A 19,974-nucleotide genomic window follows, 5' to 3' on the forward strand; every position below is an offset into this window, starting at 1 on the left:
TCCTTAGCATTCTTGCTCCACTGCAGCCCCCTAAGTCAATGACGACAGCCCCCACAGCGGAAAAGTGCCATGTAAATGCATGAGCACACTGACCCTGCTTCTCTACACCCCCATCAGCAGCTATTTAAAGAGACTTCAGCCCAAGAATCTCCACTGTTTCACATATTCTCCATACAAACAAAGCCAGCGGGTGCCTGCTGGGGCCAGTATCAGGTGGCAAAGAACGCTTGACACTCATTAAGAAGAGCTAGTTCTCATGGTCCATGTCCAGGGGAGCAGAAGGTCCTGTGCAGGTAAGCTGTGGGGGTAGGCACAATCCATACAACAACTGTGCCGAGATCGACCCAGAACCCTGCTCCTCCATCACGCAGGCGTCGGAGAAGCCACCTGCTTCTGACCCAGCACCTCCTTCTTGAATCTTAAGTACACCAGGGCAAGCTGCTGCTCATTCTTTAGGGAGCTGGCACCCTCTGGTTTAACACTGGACTGAACACTTCATTGTGCAAATCAGGGGAGACGTGATCACACAGGCAGCTGGTTGGGGCATGAGGCTAGGGTAGCGAATATCACACACCCTGGAGATAGCACGGCTGTCGCTGCAGAGCCTAGGGGGCAGCCGGGCCTGGAGCCAGCAAGCTGTTTCTCCAGGGCTGACCAGACCCCCAGCCCTCCTGCAAAGCTGATGAGACACAAGCAGTCTCCCTGTGAACAGCCAGGCCTGGCTGCTGGCAGATTCCAGAAGGCTCCCCACCCCTCTCCGCCCCACCCCAGAGCGTATGAGTCAGGGAACCTTCCTAAAAGGGAGGCGGGGTGCAACGCCTGGGAAACCGGTGGCGTAACCAAAGCCCCAGCGCCGTGACCCAAACCAAAAGGGAGACAGCAGCCAGGAGGCTGCCAGGGCGTGTGGGGGGAGGGCGGAGAGAAAGTCCATTGCCCAGAGCAGGGTCCCACGCCGCTTCATGCCACTCCCTGAGCACAGCCGTCACAGCCCGAGTGACGTGAAGGCATCAGAGCCCTGGGGAAGGAGCAAGGACCTGCTCTGCACTCCGTGAGGACAGGGGCAGGACTCCCCTTGACTCCATCTCTCTGGTCCCTGATGGCTCAGCTGGACCCACTCTTTTCCTTTCAGTCTCTGTCTGCCCTTGTGGCTAAGCACAGAACTAGGAGTCAGGCCTCCTGGGCTCCGTTCCCACTGATACACTGGATGAACTGGTCATTGCCCTTCTGTGCCTCAGTTTCCCCATCTGTAGTTCCTGTCACAGAGGCACCGAGAGGCTTAAATTAACATTTTAAAATAGGCTTTGACACCCAGAGCTTGAGACACACCCATTCTTCTCTATTCAACTGATACAGTCCCAAGAGAGACTTGCAGCAGAAAAAGGTTATTGCTACGACTCCTCCAGCCATATACGATGCTTTACTACAGGGCTCAGAACCCAAGGCCCAGGTACCTTAGAACAAGTGCCTGCTGCCAGGCCTTGGTCTTTGTCTTTCCCTGGTACAGCAGCTGATTGCTTTATGTAATTCCACCACAGCAGTCTGCTGCAGATGACTCCCTGTAGGCCACACACACACTTTGGCAGAATCAGGGTCAAAACGAGCCATGGTGACAGGCCACTGGGGTGGGACTCAGCAGCCCTGGGTTCTAGTACGGGACAGCCAGGATTGAGTATGTCATCAGAACAGCAGCTCCTGCCTGAGGGCAGAACAAACTGGTTCTTCTGTTTGAGCAGCTCAGCTCAACCGAGCCCTGCCAGGAGAGCAAGTCCTTTTCACCTCTCCTTGAGCAGACCAGTTTGGCATTGTTACAGCTAACAGCAGCAGAATGAGACAGGTGCAGATACGCCCTTGGAAACGCTGCTAGCCAGCAGCTAGTGGGGGTTGAGTTCTAGACAGAATATCCCCATGAAGCTGGGGTTTCCACTATCTCCCCCCGCCGCAGAGACACGAGCTGTTCAGGAGGAGAGAAGAGAGGGTATATTGTGCACTCCAGATGAGGGTGGCATGGCCAAAGGAGGCTCAGGGCTGGGACACAGATCTGGGCTGTTCTTGGCCCTGCTGCAGATTCCCTGTGACTGTGGGCAAGTCACTGAACCTCTCTGGACCTCAGCTCCCCACCAGTAAAGTGAGGCTAACGATCCTCTCCCTCTCCCAGCCATCTTCAGTCTTGGGTGTTTGGCCTGTAAACACCTTGCGGCAGGGACGGTCTGATTCCAGATGAGTTCAGTGCCTGGCACAATGGGGCCATGTTCTCGGCTGAGGCTGGTAGATCTCAAGTAATAACCCTGTGCAGCATCTACCCAACTCCCCACATACCCTGCAGTCAACTTTCTACAGCCAGGATGAATTTAAGGGCCAGACGATTGGAGACAGATGTCAAAGAGCTTGTTGCATTCCTTTAGAGAGGCAGGGCTGCCTGCCGTGAAAATTAGGGATCGAGCTAAAAGTAGTTCCGCTCTTCTCCTAAACCCAATTTAGGGAGGGTGCTGACAGCCCCTAGTTTCTGAGCACCAGTCTGCCCATCTAGCATGTGAGAGAGACCACATGTGAATGTGCACTGCCATCTGCTGGCTGGAACTCCATCTACCTCCAGGCCAGCGCTCTGATGCCTCACCCACCTGCCATGAACATCAGTGTCCCCTGACCCTTACAAGTGAGTCCTGTCCCCTCCATCCTTCGGGAATGTTCCTGGTCTCAGGACTACCCGCTACAGACCCGACAGTGGGCCTGCAAACACCAAGGGCCTGAGACTGCTACTAGCTTTGGGTTTGCGCTGCCAGGTTCAGCTGCAGCATGACAAGGATGCTTTAGGTAACTGCTCATCTTTGGTGCATCCACAGCCGTTGGCAGCACAGCTCAGCACCGTGCCCCACTTCCAGAGGTAGAGAAGAAGCGAGATAAAAGATGGTCTGGCTGACGGTTGCATGGGGTTGTGGATATTAAAGGGAAGAAGGTCTGCAGTAGCCAGAGCACAGAAGAGGAGTGAGGAGCCCTGGTCCTAGTGCCAGCCCTGTTGCTGACTCATCATGTTAGCATTTGGCAAAGTGCAGCCAGGGTGACTCTGTTTCCCCATCTGCAGAAGGAAGATAGTACTTAGCTACCTGCAAGGTGGTGTGTTGGGCCATTGGCAAGAGCTGCCTTGAGGTCCGACTGCAAGCTTCTAGGAGGATAGAAGGGTCCAAGGTCAATGAAAATCACTAAAAATTAAACATTAATTTATTAGAAGAGTCATGAAAAAAGATCTTCTTTACAGGTGTTTTATACAAGAGAATTTTCATTGCTTAATTACTCCTCCCAGAGGCAGAGCTTTGCACACGCCCCCAGAGACAGCCACGTTCCTGTGGACTCCCTGCTTCTGGGCACTCAGAGGCCATGAGCTGCAGAGAGCCCTGCGTCAGACCGATATTGCACGTCAGAGGAAAACCACGCTGCCCGCCCGCCCGCCTGCCCCTTGGCCCCGCGACTGGGCTGGGCGAGCAGGCGTGCGGGAAGCTTGCTATGTGGATGGCGGAATGGACTCACATATGGAGCAGGCTGGGTTGAGGCAGGCACCCCGGCCAGGCCCACCAAGTCACTGGACACACAGAGCATTTACTGAAGGCAGAAAGGTAGGAGGATGCCGTTTGCGCAGGCAGACACTGTGTGGCTAAAAGGCACAGTGCGGGACACAGAGCACAACGCTCCAGTGGGGTTGTCTAAGTGCTACTGGATGAAGGCAGGCACTAGAAGGGCTGGCTAGGCGGCAGGTGCCCTTAAAGCCATGCTCGCAGCACGCCCTGGAGCGCCCTCGACAGCAGAGGCAGCGCCCACAGGGATCTCAAGAACTGAAGGCTTTCCAGCTGCTCCAGAATGGACAGCCCAGGCCCTCATCCCCTCCCCCCTGCCTGCAGCCCCGCCTCCCCCTGGCCCCCATTTTAAATACACGGCCCCAAAGCAGCAGCTGTTCTGTGCCACCGCCCCTTGCTGGGCAGCCCCATGGATCGCCCCTGGCCACTAATAACCTAGGAGCCCCTCCCTGAATACAAAGCAGGGGAGCAAAGCTTTGCAGCCCAGGAGAACTAGACCCAGACTCCTAGGATGGGGGGAGCGTAGCAAGAGCCGGTTTCAGGGGATTCTCCCACCCAGCACGGGAGGAAAGCAGCCCACCTGCAGCATAGGGGTGGGGATGGGACAGCCCCGGGGGTAGATAGGAGCAGGAGCTGTACTACATGCCAGGAAGTGATCAGAGATGCCCCTGAATGGGTCCATCAGTGGGGAAGGGAGGAGCAGGGATATCAGCTATGGGAACAGTCAACAGAAACACGGGCGAACCCCAACCCCTGCAGCCTGTGACCCACTGGACTGTCCCCTTTGGTGGAGAGCCTTCCCTGCCTGTCAGGGGGCATTAAAGCTTTACATTAAGGAATGTGCAGTGTGAGGCCATGGAGGAGGCATCCCCAGCCAGGCAGGGCGAGTGGCTTGGACGTCCCAAGGCCCAGACCATGTTCATTAAGTCACCAGGTAAGAAAATATATTCAGTGTTTAAAAAAAAAAAAAAAGCATTGTTCCCTATATGCAATCAACCCATCCAACCATCTTTGGTTCAGAAACGCTCCCTGCTTTTATACAGCTCTAGATCCAGAGGCGGGGGGATGGGGGGGAGCGGTTTAGAACGAGGCGCCTAGATCATCAGATCAGAAATTTGCCAACCAATTGGGGTAGGGGGTGGGGAGGGTCAGGGTATTCCACACGGTGACCATGCCCAGAATAGGGAGGGATGATGGGTGGGCTGGGGCTTACCCACCGCTGCTCAGAGCCCCCCTGCGGCTCAGCTTCTGCCTCCCGGGTGTGGCAAGCTCCCCAGCAGCGTATTTCTAGCAAAAGCTTTTAAGTGAGAGAATGCAGAGCGAAAGGAGACTGCCAGGGCATGGAACCACAGTGACCCCCTATGGCTATATGGATTTTTTAAATTTTACCCACCCCCTCAACAAAGAGCCTAAAATGCTGCATTCACCCAAACCCTGAACAAAGACATTTAAAAATCTGGCTGCTGGGGGTGGGGGGGGGGGGGGGGACACAGCCTGGTAGCTGGAGGTCAACGCAAGGCGAGAGCGGCCGCAGAACAGACCCTGCCAAGCTGGGTCCCCGCGGAGCTCAGGGAGAGGGTGAGCCGAGCACCTCTGAGGCTGCTGGAAGGAGACGAGCTGTGCGTTAGCACCTGCAGCAGAGCATGTGCAGGACAGTGCGGGGTTTCCAGCCCCTCTGCGGGGGGACACCCTCAGGGTGCAACAGCCTGTGGCAAGGCCGGCTGCCGCGCTGGCTCTGGGACAGGGATGTTAACTTACAGCGGGTAACCAAGCTGGGAAGAGGCTACGCCCAGAGTCCTGCTTCCCTCATGCAGACCGTCTGGAGAGTAATCCACAGCCACACACATTGCAGCAGTCCCTGAGTTGGCAAGGATTAGGGTTGCGCCTGAGGCAGGGTAAACAGCACAGATCGGCCCTTGGGGAAAGTTTCTCCAACAGCCACGAAGCACCCGTGTAAGCCGACTCTGCTGATGAACAAGTTCCCATAGAGCAGGGCTCCCTTCGGATCCCCCGATCCCCGTTCAGCAAGGGAAAGCAGTCCAGGGCAGCGCGTGAAAGCTGAAGGACCGGGCTGGAATGCATGGGCTCCCCTTCTCGCTGAGAGTTGCTGGGGTCTTCTCCTCCGCTGCCACAGCCAACGCTCGCTTGGCAGGGCTGCCACCCCATTCCACCCTCCCCTACCCCGAGTGTAGCGCCAGGGGAACCGATGGGAAATAAAACAATCCGTGTGTGTGCAAGCAGCTCCCCCTGCGGGCCAGAGCCGGCAACGCACCTGCCGCTACTTCCCTTTGGGGATGAATGGCTCCCCCTCCTCGGGTTCGGGCTGAGGCCCAGGGTCACTCAGGCACCGCATGATTCGCTGGTTGCTGGGGCTGTCGCCGGCCCCTGGGGTGAAGACGTCGTCAGTGCCCGGGGAGGAAGGATCCTTCACACGCATCACGAGCCCTTCCTCGTCCTCCTCGGGCGACGGTGGGAGGCAGCTCGTGCCCTTCAGCTCCTCGTTCACCAGGTCGACGGACTCCGGAGACTGGGGCGAGGCCGGGTCGACCGTGATGATAGGTAGGTTCCCTGAGTCCGACTTGGGCTCATACGCCAGCGGGTCTGGAGAGAGGGAGCGGAGCGAACACAGTCACCACCTCAGCAGCCCTCAGTTTTCTTAGACTTCTCATTAAAAAACAGTGTGTGGGAAGTGGAGTCTAGTGGTTAGGGCAGGGGGGAGGGGAGTCAGGACTCCCGGCTTCTTTTCCCAGCTCTTGAAGAGAATATGATCTAGTAATAGGGGGATGGGGAGCTCAGAGTACAGACTTCTGTGATATGTTCTTACTTCTGGGAGTGTGAGCTAGTGGTTGGAGGGGGAGGTGGAGGGCTGGGGAAATTGGAGTCAGGACTCCTGGGTTCATTCCTGGCTTGTCGAGACTGGGCAAGTCACTTAACCTATTCCTAGCCTCGGTTAACTTGTACGTAAAAAGAGTTCACGACACTACTGCCTGACCACACAGGCAAGTCAGAGGCTTCGGCCAATGTCTGTAAAACGCTTTGAGGTTGACGGTTTTATACATGGCAATAAATCGTCACGAATCTCACACCCGGAGCGAGGACAGAGTTCACTTTCTAAAGGGCGAACACTCAAGGCTTAAAAAACCCAAACCCTGACAAGATCAGCCCCTTTATGGCAGCCCCACTCACCCAGCTGACTAGGAAGCCCAGGAGAGAGGACACTGCTAGCTCAGCACAGATGCCAGCTACGTAAAAACAGTGTTTGAGCTGCATGCACCTTTTCAAGTGCCCCAAGAATATTTGTTTTGCCTGGGGCTACGGACAGTGCACAGGAATCTACAATGTATGGTCCCTGCCCACTGGGCCCAGTTTGAGCTGCAATGCATGACATCTTCCCCAAGCAGGAGGTTCAGCTGCAGACTCGGGGCCTGATCTCCAGAGTGCAGAGCATGGCCCCACTCGAACAGAAGTCAGTGGGAGCTCAGCACCCCTGGGAACTGGGCCCTGAACAGCTGTGGGTCACCCATGCAGCAGCAACTGTACCTTGCCAGGAATGGCTCACTCCAGAAGCCGGAAAGGGTGCCCCCTAGTGGCCATGGGCAGGAATTGTCAGAGGTCCTGACAATTTCCTCTATACTTCAAAATTCTCACTCCCAAGGGCAATGTGGGTTTCTTTTCTATTCCCTGGGTGTTCGATTCAGGCCATGCCAATATAGTGTTCCTCAGAGTGCTGGACATGCTATGCGGGAGGGGGGGGGGATGGGGAGAAAGAGGGGGAAACGACACAAAGGACTAGCTGGTGGGGGGGCCTGGACCGGTGAGCGTGGCAGTTTCCACAGTGCTGCCCTGCTAATGTAGCTGGGCCAAAGAAACAGGGGTTGGGGAGAGTTCAGTTCCGCGTGTGACAAACTCCCTCTAAAATCCATCTGAACAAAGCTGGTCTGGAAGCAAGAGGAACAGGAAACTGCAGGGGACTGCGTCATCATGACCAGAGTTGGCCTTTAACGGGAAGCGTGAAGAGCAGAAGGGGTCGGGTCATAGTCAGCACAAGTGCAGCAGAACAGCTGTTTAAACAACACCCCATCACCACGTCTCTCGTGTCATCCCAGCCCACCTTTTACCCTCCACCTCCGGCTGCCCCCACATACCTGAGCCGATGCGTGCTCTGGACATCGTGGGAGAGTCGAGCTTGTGGGCTGGGACTGTCAAGTAATTGTTGATCTGAAATCAGAAGGCAAAGCGGGTGTGAGAGCTCACATTTCTAAAGGTCCAGGACGGGGGTCTTGGTGGGGACACTGCCCCACTGGGGATGGGGCAAACAGAAGCAGTGAGGCTCCCAGTGGAGTCACAGGGAGCAGATGCACCATCCCCAGCTGCATGGACAGCAGACAGAAGCTCTGGGCTGGCTCAGCTGCTCTGGTGAGGGACGCAACTTAGGACGAGCCGGTGGGGTTATTTTAAATCCCCTAAACCCCACCAACGTCTGGAAGGAGAGCCACGGAGGGTCACTTTCCTTGGCTGCCACTTGGGCCCAGTCTCCTTCAGCGGGAATGAGAAACACTGTACAAACGCCCTCCTCCCTGCCCAGCACACCGCAGCCAGCCGGCAGCTCCCGCCTCCCCAGCGCACCTTCTGCTCCAACTGCCGGGCCTTTTGCCTCCGCAGCAGCATCTGGTTCCAAGCTTCCTCGTAAGGGTCGGCCACCAGTGTGTGGCGGTTGTATGATCGCAACTGAGAAGGGACCCAAAAAGGGATCAGGGTAAGACACATGGGAAATATGCAAGGCACCCACTCTCGGCCGCAGAGCCCTGGGTCCTGCTGCATGAGAAGCCAAGCGTGTTCCCCAGCACAGGGAACAGGGCTGTCAGCAGGTCTCCAAGGAACTCCTAGCATGGCATTTCCACACCTCCCCAGAGCGAGCAGCAAAAGTCCACAGATTTCATCACAAAAACCAATGGGACTTGTGCTCCTAGCGCACCAAGGAGCTCCTGAGGAAGGACCACCCCCACCCGCCTAGCTACAACAGCACAGCCATGATCAGAGCTCAACAATGCCTGTCCAACAGCAGCTTCCCTCCTCCACCCCTGCTCCGGCTGTGCAGGGCAGCACAAGAGACATTTGCCCCCTACTACACAGCCAGGGCCTTCTGGGACCCACGCCCCCTGACCCTCACCACCTAGAGGCCCCAGCTGAAATCAGGCCCCGCTGTGCTGCACAAAACACACAGTTCCTGCTCGCAGGAGCTTACAAGCCAAAGGCAGGATTATTTTCCCTGTTCTACAGCCAGGGAACCAAAGCATGGAGAAATGATGCAACTTGCTCCAGATCACAGACCCTTTAGCAAAGCTGGGAAATTGAACCCAGATCTCCTGGGTCCCGAACCAGGGCCTTAACCACAAGGCCAGCTTTCCTCCCTCCAGCAAGTCAACCTCCAGCCCAGGTGTGTGCTTCTTCAGGCTCGGTACAACCTAACAAGGGAAGGGGAGGAAAGGACTGGGAATTACTGGAACGGTGTCCCTAGCCTCTGTTTGCCTAAAGCTGGGAGTGGGTAACAGGGCATGGATCACTTGATGATTTCCTGTTCTGTTCATTCCCTTTGGGGCACCTGCCATTGGACACTGTCAGAGGACAGGATACTGGGCTTGATGGACCTTTGGTCTGACCCAGTCTGGCCGTTCTTATGTACACAGGTAGACAATGAGGACGAGGCGGGTAAGTACACTAACGGGTGGGTAGGAAATACAACACGGGTATCAGCTGCCCTATTTGGAAATTCTCTCCTTCCTCCCCATCCCCCCCAAGGGGATGGGCTGAGCTGCAAGGAGGCAGCCTGCGGGTAGATTCGAGTCGTTACCCTCTGCCTCGTTTTCTGGAGGTTGTTGCGCAGGATTTTCCGGATCTCCTCCTCTTTGTCCTTGGACAGTGCTGGCAGGATGCGCTTCACGGGCAGGGCTTTGGGATTGATGTTCCTGGACAGACAGACAAAGGTAAGGGAGGAAGGGAGATAAAGGGCTTTACGGCAGCCGAGGAGGGAGGCGCTGGGAAGAGGAGGCTGGGCAGAACGGCTGGAAGGAGGGATTTAGAGCCAGTGGAAGTCAATGACAGAAGTTAGCTACCCCTATAAAGCAAAACATGGTTTGAGCATTGGCCTACTAAACTCAGGGCTGTGAGCTCAAACCTTGAGGAGGCCATCTAGGGACCTGGGGCAAAAATCTGTCTGGGGATTGGTCCTGCTTTGAGCAGTTGGTTGGAGTAGATGATCTCCTGAGGTCCCTTCCAACCTCGATGTTCTATGATTTGCATCAAAAACAACAAGGTATACTCACTGCATGGAGACCGTGGAGATGGCAGAGGGAATCTTGCCCAACCCTCCGCTCTCCACCAGCTCGATGGCTTGTTTCATCTCCATCTTGTGGTAGAAGGCAATCAGCTGTGGCTCCTTGGACCGCTCGCCCGCAATCAGGCACTTCTTCACGTACTTCTTGTTGAAGCGATTCAGCCTGCTCAGGGTGGGGAAGAGAGAAGGGGATGTGTCAGGAAGGGACCCTAAAGTCTCTGCCCCATTTGATGAGCATCATGCCCAGCATCCCTGTGTCTTCCCTTAGAACCAGTGAGCTCAGTAGATCAATAGAGTTTGGTTCCTCTGGGTGCGGCGGAATCTGGGCCCAGGGGTCAGACACGCTCCCCCCGTGCCCAGGGCCCCAATATGCTTCAGAGACTGAAGAGTTGCACATCCCCATCAGCTACAGGTGACATCAAGGCCAGAGGGATATTCAGGAGCGGCGAGCACAGCTCCTGCAGCGTTGCCATCGGATCCACTGAGCACGGCAGAGGGCTGCTGGGTCATGCGGTGATGAGAATGAAGGCAGAGATGCATCCTGCTACCCCTCTCCATCAAGGAGCCGGTGCTGACCCTCCCCCCTCCAGCACCTGGCAAATCCCTCCCTCACTCGGTAGCGAGTCCCCCACGCTCTCGGGCAGCCCCCATACACAGAGCAGGCAGCCAGGAGGTGGAGCCAAAGCTGAACTTCCCACGCAGAGCAAGGCAGGTATGGAATGTGCTCTGGGCTGGAATTGGCTGGGTGGAATCAGGGCAGCCTGGCTGGTAGGGGAAGAGGACAAGGGAGCGCAGGCCTCTGGCACCGCATAGCTCCATGCGGCAGCACTGCCTCCCTTTGCTTCTCCCCACGGGTTCCTGGAATGAGCTGAAGCGGAGCAGGCTTTCAGGGCATTGCAAGAACTGGTGGACCTGAGCTTCCTAGGCTGCATCTAAAATTTTTGCTCCTTGCCCCAGCTTCCCCTCACCCCCTACACGCACCTGCACACGCGGGAACCGCACTCACTTGTCTTTCCAGTGGTGGTGGCCGTAGTGACCACATATATCCTCGATGCCGGTCAAGAGATGATCCAGGAACTGGAGAGGGCGCAAAGAGAAAAGTGTGTGTTCAGCCTCGGGAGCGTGCACTGGCCAGACCTCTCTGCCCACCCCTCCCTGTGAACCTGGGGCTGGTGGGCTGTCAGGCTGAGCCTCGCTATTAGGTGCGGCTCCAGGAGGATCGGCCTCTGGGTGGCAGCACAGGCCTATCCTGATTGGCTGCTCTGCTACTAGTTACAACAGGAAGGTCTTGGCTAGAGAATGTGCACTAAAAACGACAGGGACCCGGCAAAGTCCTTTACCTGTCCCCTTCTGTCACGCTTACCTTGGGTACCAGCTCTGAGGCAGTGCCCGGCTGCACACCTACCTGGGTTTCCGCCTTTGGGGCAGGGGAGCAGAAACAGAAGAGGATTGAGAAGGCAGAGCAGTGCAGGAAAGCAGCGCCAGGGAGGGACCCTGGGTTGGGAGAGCCATTACCTGGGTGTGAATCTCTTCGTTGATGGAGCGTTTCGTCTCTTGCTTCTTCTTCACAGCCAGCAGATCCACCAGGGGCCGAATGGTCATCCCCTAGGGAAGAGATTATACCCCTGTGAGAGCCCTCGCCTGGCTGAGAGAGCCAAGCACGGGCATCAACCCTGGTGGTGGCAGCATTCTTACCCTGGGGCAAACCCTGCCCTCTTGGAGTCAGTCCTGTTACATGACACAATGGACCCAGGCATGCCAGGTCCCTCCTACCTCCGAGGCCTAGGGCTGTCACAACTGGAGATAAGAACCAGGCTGTATATTTTCCAGCTGGCTCGTACCCCTCTGCCTGTGAGGTGCAAGCCACCTTCCTGTTCCTTTGTGCCATGGGAATCCAGCAGTCGGTCCCCAGGAGGCTGACATTACAAGGGGACCCTTCCCTATAATAGGCACCGAAGCACAGAAGTGATACCAGGCAGAGGCTGGAGCCACTCTGGACTTATCACAGCCTTTGAACGCTGCTGAGAATCACGGAGCTCACAAAGCGACAAATCTGCGGCGTTTCCCAGCCAGCGATCCCGAAGAGCTGGACAAAGGCAGGCAAGTGTCACTACCCCATTTTACACACAGGGCAGCTGAGGCCCAGAGAGTGGAAGAGATCTGCCCACAGTCATGGAGTGAGTCAGCAGCAGAGCGAGGAACATACAGAGTTCCTTGCCAGGGTGAGTCACTGGGCTGTCCCACAGCTCATCCTCGACAGCAGCCATGGACCCAAACATCTGCTCCTCAGCCAGAAGTGCCAGGGAAACAACATTCCTGACTGAAGCCTATCGCCATGTTGTCAGGGTGCCTGGCTAGGTACCAAGGCCAGAAGGCAAGTTCCGCCTACCTGCACGAAGACCGTGAAGAAGATGACTGTGATGATGGCTGTGAGGAACATGTCTCTCATGCCAAAGTGCTCGTAATCCAGGAGGTAACCCAGCGAGAAAGCAATGGCCCCTCTCAGGCCACCGTAGGCGATGATGAACTGGTCCTTTGGGGTCAGTTTCACAATGCGGAATTTGTTGATGAACCAGGTGAGGCCCAGGACACCTGGAGAGCGAGCAGGGAGGACAGGACAGACCTCCTCCAGGTTACACAAGCAGAGTCACATTCACACACCCCAACCCTCGGCTAAGGTCAGCCATGTTATTCCATCAGCGAAACCAGCCACATGCAGCACAAACCACTTCCCTTAGGGGAAGGGGTGAAACACAGAGTGCGCCAGTGAAAGCAAAAGGCTGACAACGCTAGGACCCTCATGCTCTATGGAGGTCCCTCTCCCCTGTCCCAAAATCTTGGCTTGCAACCCCTAGCTCTAACCACCCTATCCCCGGCCAATAAGACACAACATATTGTCTGGTACAGCCTATGCTAGAACCTCCCACAGGTCTGAGCCCAGCCTAGGCTGGCAGTAGCCAGATACCCCCACTTGGAGGCTGCTCAGGGGTTGGGCAGGGCAGGTCGCAGTCCAATTCCCCATGGACAAGCGTCTACAAGGAACATCCCAACCGTCCCTTGCCTGAGGGCTGAAAGGGGCCACGAAGACTGAGCAGCCTCCCCCCGTGGGGTCTGCAGCCCAGATTCGAGAAGGGAATGACAACAGTGCGTGCGCTCCTGTTCTGTGGATATGCACAGGCCCCTCTGGGCTCCAGAGGAGTCAATCCAGTGCTCAGTTCACCCAAGGGAAAGCACCGGCTAATGGGGGGAAAGTGGTGTCTAGGGACCAGTCTGGCCCTTGCCTGGGTCAGCCTGTGACCCGAGGCAGGCTGGAACCCAGTCCTCTAGAGGCCAAGTACTGGGGCGCAAATGCCAGAAGCCCCGATAAGTGCTCCTCCCAGCCCCCCCCCGCAGTGCTGCATGCTCCCTAGAAACCAGGCAACAGCAGCCTCCCAGCTCAGTGCTCTACCTAGTGAGGACGAGAATAACAACAGCCCCTATCTAGGGCTCACAGAAGCCAGTTTCACGTGGCACTACCGCTGCTCTCCGGCTCCAGGGGCGTCTCCGTGCTTGGCAAGGGCATGAGCGCGACCCCACCAGAAGGGGCAGGCACTAGGGCCCTGGCGCCTCACCTAACACCCTGGCGATGAGGCAGAAGATCAGCGTGCTGATGATGAAGGTCCAGTTCCAGTAGTGCCGACCAGCCACAGTGGAGACCCCCAGGAAGATGAAGATCAGGGTCTCGCTGACGCTGCTCCACATCTTCAGGAAGTACTTGATGGTGGTGTGGGACTTGTGGGAGATGTTCGCCTCCACGTAAGGGCGCATGACCACACCGGAGGCGATGAGCCTGCAGGGAGGAGGATGGGAAAGGACTTAATAGCACCCAGGGAAACCTGCACCCAGCAGGATTGTCATCAGCTCCTCACCCTGGGAGCGGCGCTGGCCTCAGCAGCACCTCAGGGGTCGTCTGGCTTTATCACAGCTCCGCCAGTCAGCAGAGACCTGATACGAGAAAGGCGGTGCTGCACTGCCCAAAGGACAAACACCAGTGCAGGTGGGGCCGGAGTCCGGGACCGACCTGCAGCCACTTGGGAACATCAAGGAAAGCGGCAGAGTCGTTCTCGGGCATGGCTCAGGAACGTGACTGGAGGCAGGCTGTGGCTGGGTACAGGGTGCTTTGTAAGCAAAGGGCTCACCATGCTGTGTCTGGCACGCTGGCCTCTCTGGCAACAAAGCACTGCAGTGACTCACCAGGCCCACACTGCAGCTGATCTGGCTCCATTCACAGCGGGAGCGACAGGCAGGGAAGGAGGTGACAAGGCCTCTCTCTAGCCTGAAGGGCAGGGCAGGAGAGGTTGCAGAAGCAGCCTTGGTGTGTGTGACACAAGGAGAGCTCAAGCCACCTGCAGTGAAAGCAAACTCTCCAGGATCACTAAGGGCACAGCTACACTGCACTAAGAGACCCACACAGCTAGCCCGAGTCAGCTGACTCTGGGGGCACAGGGCTATAAAACTGCATCACGGACTTTCAGGCTGGAGCCTGGGCCCCGAGACCGTCCCTGCTTGCAGGATGCCATGGTCTGGGCTCCAGCCCCAGCCCAAAGGCCCACACTGCTATTTTTAGCCCTACAAGCCCAGCTTTGACATTTGCTGCCGTGGGCTTGCAGTGTAGATGTCCCCTAAGGGGCTAAGCACCCATCCAAAGGTGGGAATGGAGGCGTGAAACTGACCATAGCTACTGCTACAGGCCTGGCACAGAGCTAGAGACACTGGAGCAGAAGCCTGGGTTCTATTATTAGCTCTGATTGGTATGAGCTTGAGAAAGACTGCTCTCATGCCTCAGTTTCCCCATCTAACATGCCTGGAGGCCTTGTGATGACAGTGCTACCTGAGTGCAGAACAGTATTACCGCTGAGAAGGAATTAAGTGGTCCACCCCCAAGCTCACTCTCCAGGACAGCTTCCACTTCTGGAACCAACATGATGGACATTTGAATTCCTGATCCCATGCAATTTAAAACCCTGGAAAGGCCTCTGATCCCTGCAGGGTTTGGCTCTCGCTGGTGACCACCTTAGGCCTGGCTGACGATCAGGAAATTCGCACTCGGGTAACCATAGTGATGCAGTTCATCAATTCCAAGGTCGGAAGGGACTGCTACTGTCACGAGTCGGAGACTTCCCAGAATTACTTCCTGTTTGAACTAGAGCAGGCCGTGGCGAAACCCCTAATCTTGATTTAAGAATTCCCAGTAAGGGAGGATCCGTAAGTTGCTCTAACGGTTAACTCCCCTCACACCCTATTTCCAGTTCAGTTCCTCTAGTGCCGGGGTTCTCAAACTTCACTGACCATAACAATTACTGCACAACCCCAGGAGGGGAGACTGAAGGCTGAGTCCGCCTGATTCCCACTGCCCGGGTGGGGGAGCCAAAGCCCAGACCTCCCTGCCCTGGGCGGGGAAGGGGTCAAAGCTGAAGCCTGACGGCTTCAGTTCCAGGCATGGGACCTGTAACCTGAGCCCCGCTGCCCAGGGCTGAATCCCTCACGCTTCAGCAAGTCTTAAAATGGGGCCCTGACCCCCAGTTTGAGAACCTCGGCTCTAGTGCAAGCCCCTGAAGCAGGTGCACTGCACTGGCACAACACGGGCTTCCCCCTGCTCAGCAGGTCTGCGCTAGGTCCCTGCACTAGCAGAATCAATGTAATTCAGCTGGGGCAAGCCCATAGCAGGTATCTCTGGGGCCAAGAATACGGCCTGATTCAAAGAGGGACTGGAGGTTTCGATGGAGAACAAGACTATCTGGCTCTATTGCAGGAAACACTAGGGCACTCCATGGAGGATCACAACCTGCTGTGTCAGGATAACACGAGTTCTAACAGGCGTCAGGAGGAGATTGTCCCAAGGGCAGATTATCCCATAGCTGCCTACAGCGGGATTTCTTCCACCTTCCTGTGCAGCCACTATCAGAGAACGGATACTGGCGTAGATGGATCAGGGGCCTGATGCAGTGAGGCCAACGTTACATCCCTAGTTATGTCCCTAGGGAGTTAGGGTGACCAGGCAGCAAGTGTGAAAAATTGGGACAGGGGTGGGGGAGTAATAGGAGCCTATTTAAGACCCAAAAATCAGGACTGTCTCTATAAAATTGGGACATCTGGTCACCCTACTGGGGTGGGTCTACACTTAAAATGCTGCAGTGGCCCAGCTATCTATGTCGGCAGGAGGGACTCTCCCGTTGGTGTAAATAAGCCACCTCTCTGAGAGGCGGTAGCTAGGTCAATGGAAGAACTGTACCGTCGATCTAGCGCCTTGGGTGTGTGTGTGTCACACCCCTGAGTGACTTAGCTATGGCAGCCTAGTTTTCTACTGCAGACCTGGCCAAACACAGCTTGACCCTGATAACTAAGCCAAGGCAGAAAGTATATTAATGTGCTGAGTGCGATGGTCCCGCCAAGACAGTACTCACGCCATGATGCCGGAGAGGTGGAAGAGCTCGGCCGACAGGTACGCCATGTAGCTGTAGAGGAAGACGAAGAGGGGCTCAATGACGCGGATGTGGGAGGTGAAGCGGGAGGTGAACGCAGCAATGACTCCATAGATCACGCCAACGAAGACGCCGCCCAGGGACACCACAAAGAAGCTGAGGAAGCCCAGGATGATGTCAGTAACCGTCACCTGCTCAAAGTTGGCAAACTCTTCGAAGAGGTGGTAGAGCACCTGGAAAGGGAGAACATAAGAATGGGCCTACTGAATCATAGACTATCAAGGTCGGACGGAACCTTAGGAGGTCATCTAGTCCAACCCCCTGCTCAAAGCAGGACCAATCCCCAGAGAGATTTTTGCCCCAGATCCCTAAATGGCCCTCAAGAACTGAACTCACAACCCTGGGTTTAGGAGGCCAATGCTCAAACCACTAAGCTATCCCTCCCCCCTACAAAATTGTGGAGATATACTTATCTCCTAGAACTGGGAGGGACCTTGAACAGTCATTGAGTCTAGCCCCCTGCCTTCACTAGCACGACCAAGTACTGATTTTTGCCCCAGATCCCTAAGTGGTCCCCCTCAAGGACTGAACTCACAGCCCTGGTTTTAGCAGGCCAGTGTGCAAACCACTGAGTTATCCCTCCTCTCTGGCTCAGACCAAAGGTCCATCTAGCCCAGAGGGCTGGCAAGAGAGATAGGGCTATTTCAAGCAGCCAGCCACGCTCCTGTGAAGTGCAGGGAGGATGGGCTCTCCCCTTGGGGGAGCCCTGATTAGAGGCTGCCAACAGGAGATCTGCATCAAAGGGACTATGCATTAGTCTGCAACATGGCAAGGAAACATAGCTAAGCCCCTGGTTCCATAGCCAGCACCTGCCCTGCTGTGTGCAAACCCTTTGGTAATTGCTGTCCTGGAATATTTGTTTAATCAAATCTAATGCAAAAGCAAGTGGCACTCGGTTGCGTGAGACATGCAAACACCCCAGGGATGCAGCAGCTGGGAAAGGGTGAGGGGGAACCAGCCCTCTGGACCACCTTCCCTTCTGGTTCGCTGGTGCTTCACTGGATCTCAGCACCCCGCCTGCAGGGCACACTGCTCTCCAAAGCAAGCCTCATGGCTCTGATTGTTTTCATTCCAGGAGGGCCCAGAAGCGCGACATGCGACACAGGCCTCCTTGTGTCTGTACAGCTCCTAGCACAGTGAGACAGAGTCCCCGCTCCCAAGAGTCTGCAGTCTAAAATGGACAAGATTAAGGGAGATTGAGAAGTCAGAAGCTCCCCTGGGCTGCACAGGGAAACAGCAAGTGGGAGACCGTGAACCCAAGAATCCCTGCTCTAGTTCTGCCATCTCAGCTGCAGCCACAAGGTTGCCTGGTTAGTCAGTGCACACTGGGGCTGCTCCGTTAGCCAAACCCAGCGGAGCGAGATGCCTTTCAGGGCTATGCATGGGATTCAGCTCAAAGTACCGTGTCAGCCACAGCAGAGCAAAGGGCTAAGTACTGTCAACTGCAGTGTTAGCCCCAGAACAGCACTTTACAACCAGGCAGTCATGAGCGCAAAGAGCTGGTGCCTTCCCCAAGGCCCAGCAAGAGCAGTTAAAAGCTTGTGGGGCAGGGAGTCTCAGGCAGCGTAAGGCAGACAGTGGGAAAGTCACAACACCTCCCTCTTCGCTTACATCTCAGTTTCCTGATGACCCTGGGTAGGCTACTGAGCAGCCACGCTCTGAAGTGGACAGACGGGACGTACAGTAAGAGCCTTCGTACCCAAAAGCAGCACAGAAGATTAGAAAAAAGCGGGAGGTGTTCTGCTGTCCACAGCACCAGCCAGGGCGGCTCTAGGCATTTTGCTGCCCCAAGCACAGCAGGCAGGCTGCCTTTGGTGGCTTGCCTGCGAAGGGTCCGCTGGGAGGTGCCTGCGGGAGGTCCGCCAAAGTCGCGGGACCAGTGGACCCTCCGCAGACAAGCCGCCAAAGGCAGCCTGCCTGCTGCCCTCGCGGCGACCGGCAGAGCGCCCCCCGCGGCTTGCCGCCCCAAGCACGCATTTGGCGTGCTGGGGCCTGGAGCCGCCCCGGCACTAGCCTCCGGACACTGCCTGCACTCTCACAGCTGGCCCTTGGACCAAGATCTCCTTTGGCAACAGCCAGGCCCAGAGCCCTACCTCATTCCCTGGGGCGCTGCTGTCTTCCCCGCCAAACGCTCCCAATATCTGTACGGGGAAGAGTCTGCACCTTGCCAGAAGAGACCCTGAAGATTATATTAAAGGCTAGTCTCTTGCTCTTCAGGGCTAGAGTGACCAGATGTCTCGATATAATTGGGACCGTCCCAATATTTAGGCGTTTGTCCCAATATTAGTTACTCCCGATATTTCACAATACTCTTTTCTGGTTTTGCTCTGCTGACAGCACTTGGCTTTTTTTTTCCCCTTTTGCTTTGCTGGCGACCCCCCCACCGCAATGTATCCTGATATTTTCTTCCTCTCATCTGGTCACCCTATTCGAGGCTCTACCTACACAATCCCCACAAGGTCAGCGTGTAGCTTAGCCGGGACCTTAACCCTGCTCCCAAGAGCCTTCCGCCTATAGCCAACCCCCTTGCTCAGTGCTCCAGGGCAGCCCAGGCGAATGCAGATCCCTTCCCTTTCATTTCCCGCCTGGGACACAGGCATGGGGCAATCCCGCTGCTAGCCAGGGTGGGTACAGCCTCAGGCAGGATGGAGACCCCAGCTTGCGCTTAGCTAGAGCATCCTGATCTTTCTTTCCTTTTCTATTGCTCAGTGACACTCCTGCTCCAGTTTCCATGGCACTGGGCTGCAGTTTTACAGCCTCTTCTCCTGAAAAGCCGAGCTGGGATCCTAAAACAACCTTCTGGAGGGAAGGCTTCTTAAGCGCAATGATTGCAGCAGCAGAACAGGTCCCCCTGGGAAGGCCTGGTTCTGCCCTGCATAGTTTGGGGTGGGGGAGAGAGCCATGATGCTGCCCTCCAGTCAGCCAGCTACACCTGGGCACCCAACAAACGGATAAACCTGTTAGACTAGTTACTATCTGCAGAGCTGCAGGCCCTTCCCCAATACAGGGCAGGAAGAAACCTCATACACCCAGCCTAGGCCAGGGTGGGTCAGCAAACCCCACTCCTTCCCCATGCCTGACCAGGCACCTGCCCCCTTGCTGCAGGGCCTGGCCGCAAAAGAACAAAGGCAACGACCAGCACTGTAAAAAACACAGCAACCCAGGCCCAGCAGACAATTGGCATTTGATTCCTTGACTGCCTCAGGTCCAGACTTTGACCAGGCTGCAGGGACGGGCTGGGCAGGTGGACTCCCTGCGTGTGTGCACATGGCAAGTGGCAGGCAGATAGCCAGAGCTATGGGAGCTCATCAGGGGCCCTGCACAGGGCTGTGTATAACTGTTGAAAGTGAAAGTGACGCCTTCTGTAACAGGCCTAACTGCTGGCTCACCCTGAGACCCCCAGAAATGATGCTGCCAGGCACTCCTGCATGACACAGAGCCGCTGCGGTCAGCACTCTCGCAAACGCAGAGTTAAGCGGTTGTTAGACTGCCCCTGCAATGGGAAGGCAAGAGTCTCCCCAGACTCACATCCCTGCTCCAAAGGCTCTGGCAG

General features: G+C 56.2%; 1 protein-coding gene across 2 annotated transcripts in view; it reads right to left on the bottom strand.

The window, feature by feature from the left end:
* Positions 1-3,194: 3,194 nt before the first annotated feature.
* Positions 3,195-19,974, bottom strand: part of SLC9A1 (solute carrier family 9 member A1) — a 58,656-nt gene continuing 41,876 nt past the window's right edge. For both annotated transcript variants that reach the window (XM_050932001.1, XM_050932002.1), the window contains exons 3-12: positions 16,344-16,594; positions 13,512-13,729; positions 12,290-12,492; positions 11,416-11,505; positions 10,907-10,977; positions 9,890-10,063; positions 9,418-9,532; positions 8,193-8,294; positions 7,712-7,784; positions 3,195-6,167 (exon numbers count right to left, since the gene is read on the bottom strand). In XM_050932001.1, coding sequence (XP_050787958.1) covers positions 5,845-6,167; positions 7,712-7,784; positions 8,193-8,294; positions 9,418-9,532; positions 9,890-10,063; positions 10,907-10,977; positions 11,416-11,505; positions 12,290-12,492; positions 13,512-13,729; positions 16,344-16,594 — 1,620 coding nt within the window. In that variant the 3' untranslated portion in view covers positions 3,195-5,844. The remainder of the gene's footprint in view (positions 6,168-7,711; positions 7,785-8,192; positions 8,295-9,417; positions 9,533-9,889; positions 10,064-10,906; positions 10,978-11,415; positions 11,506-12,289; positions 12,493-13,511; positions 13,730-16,343; positions 16,595-19,974) is intronic.

The sequence above is a fragment of the Gopherus flavomarginatus genome, chromosome 22, assembly GCF_025201925.1.
Source record: "Gopherus flavomarginatus isolate rGopFla2 chromosome 22, rGopFla2.mat.asm, whole genome shotgun sequence".
Classification (NCBI taxonomy): domain Eukaryota; kingdom Metazoa; phylum Chordata; order Testudines; family Testudinidae; genus Gopherus; species Gopherus flavomarginatus.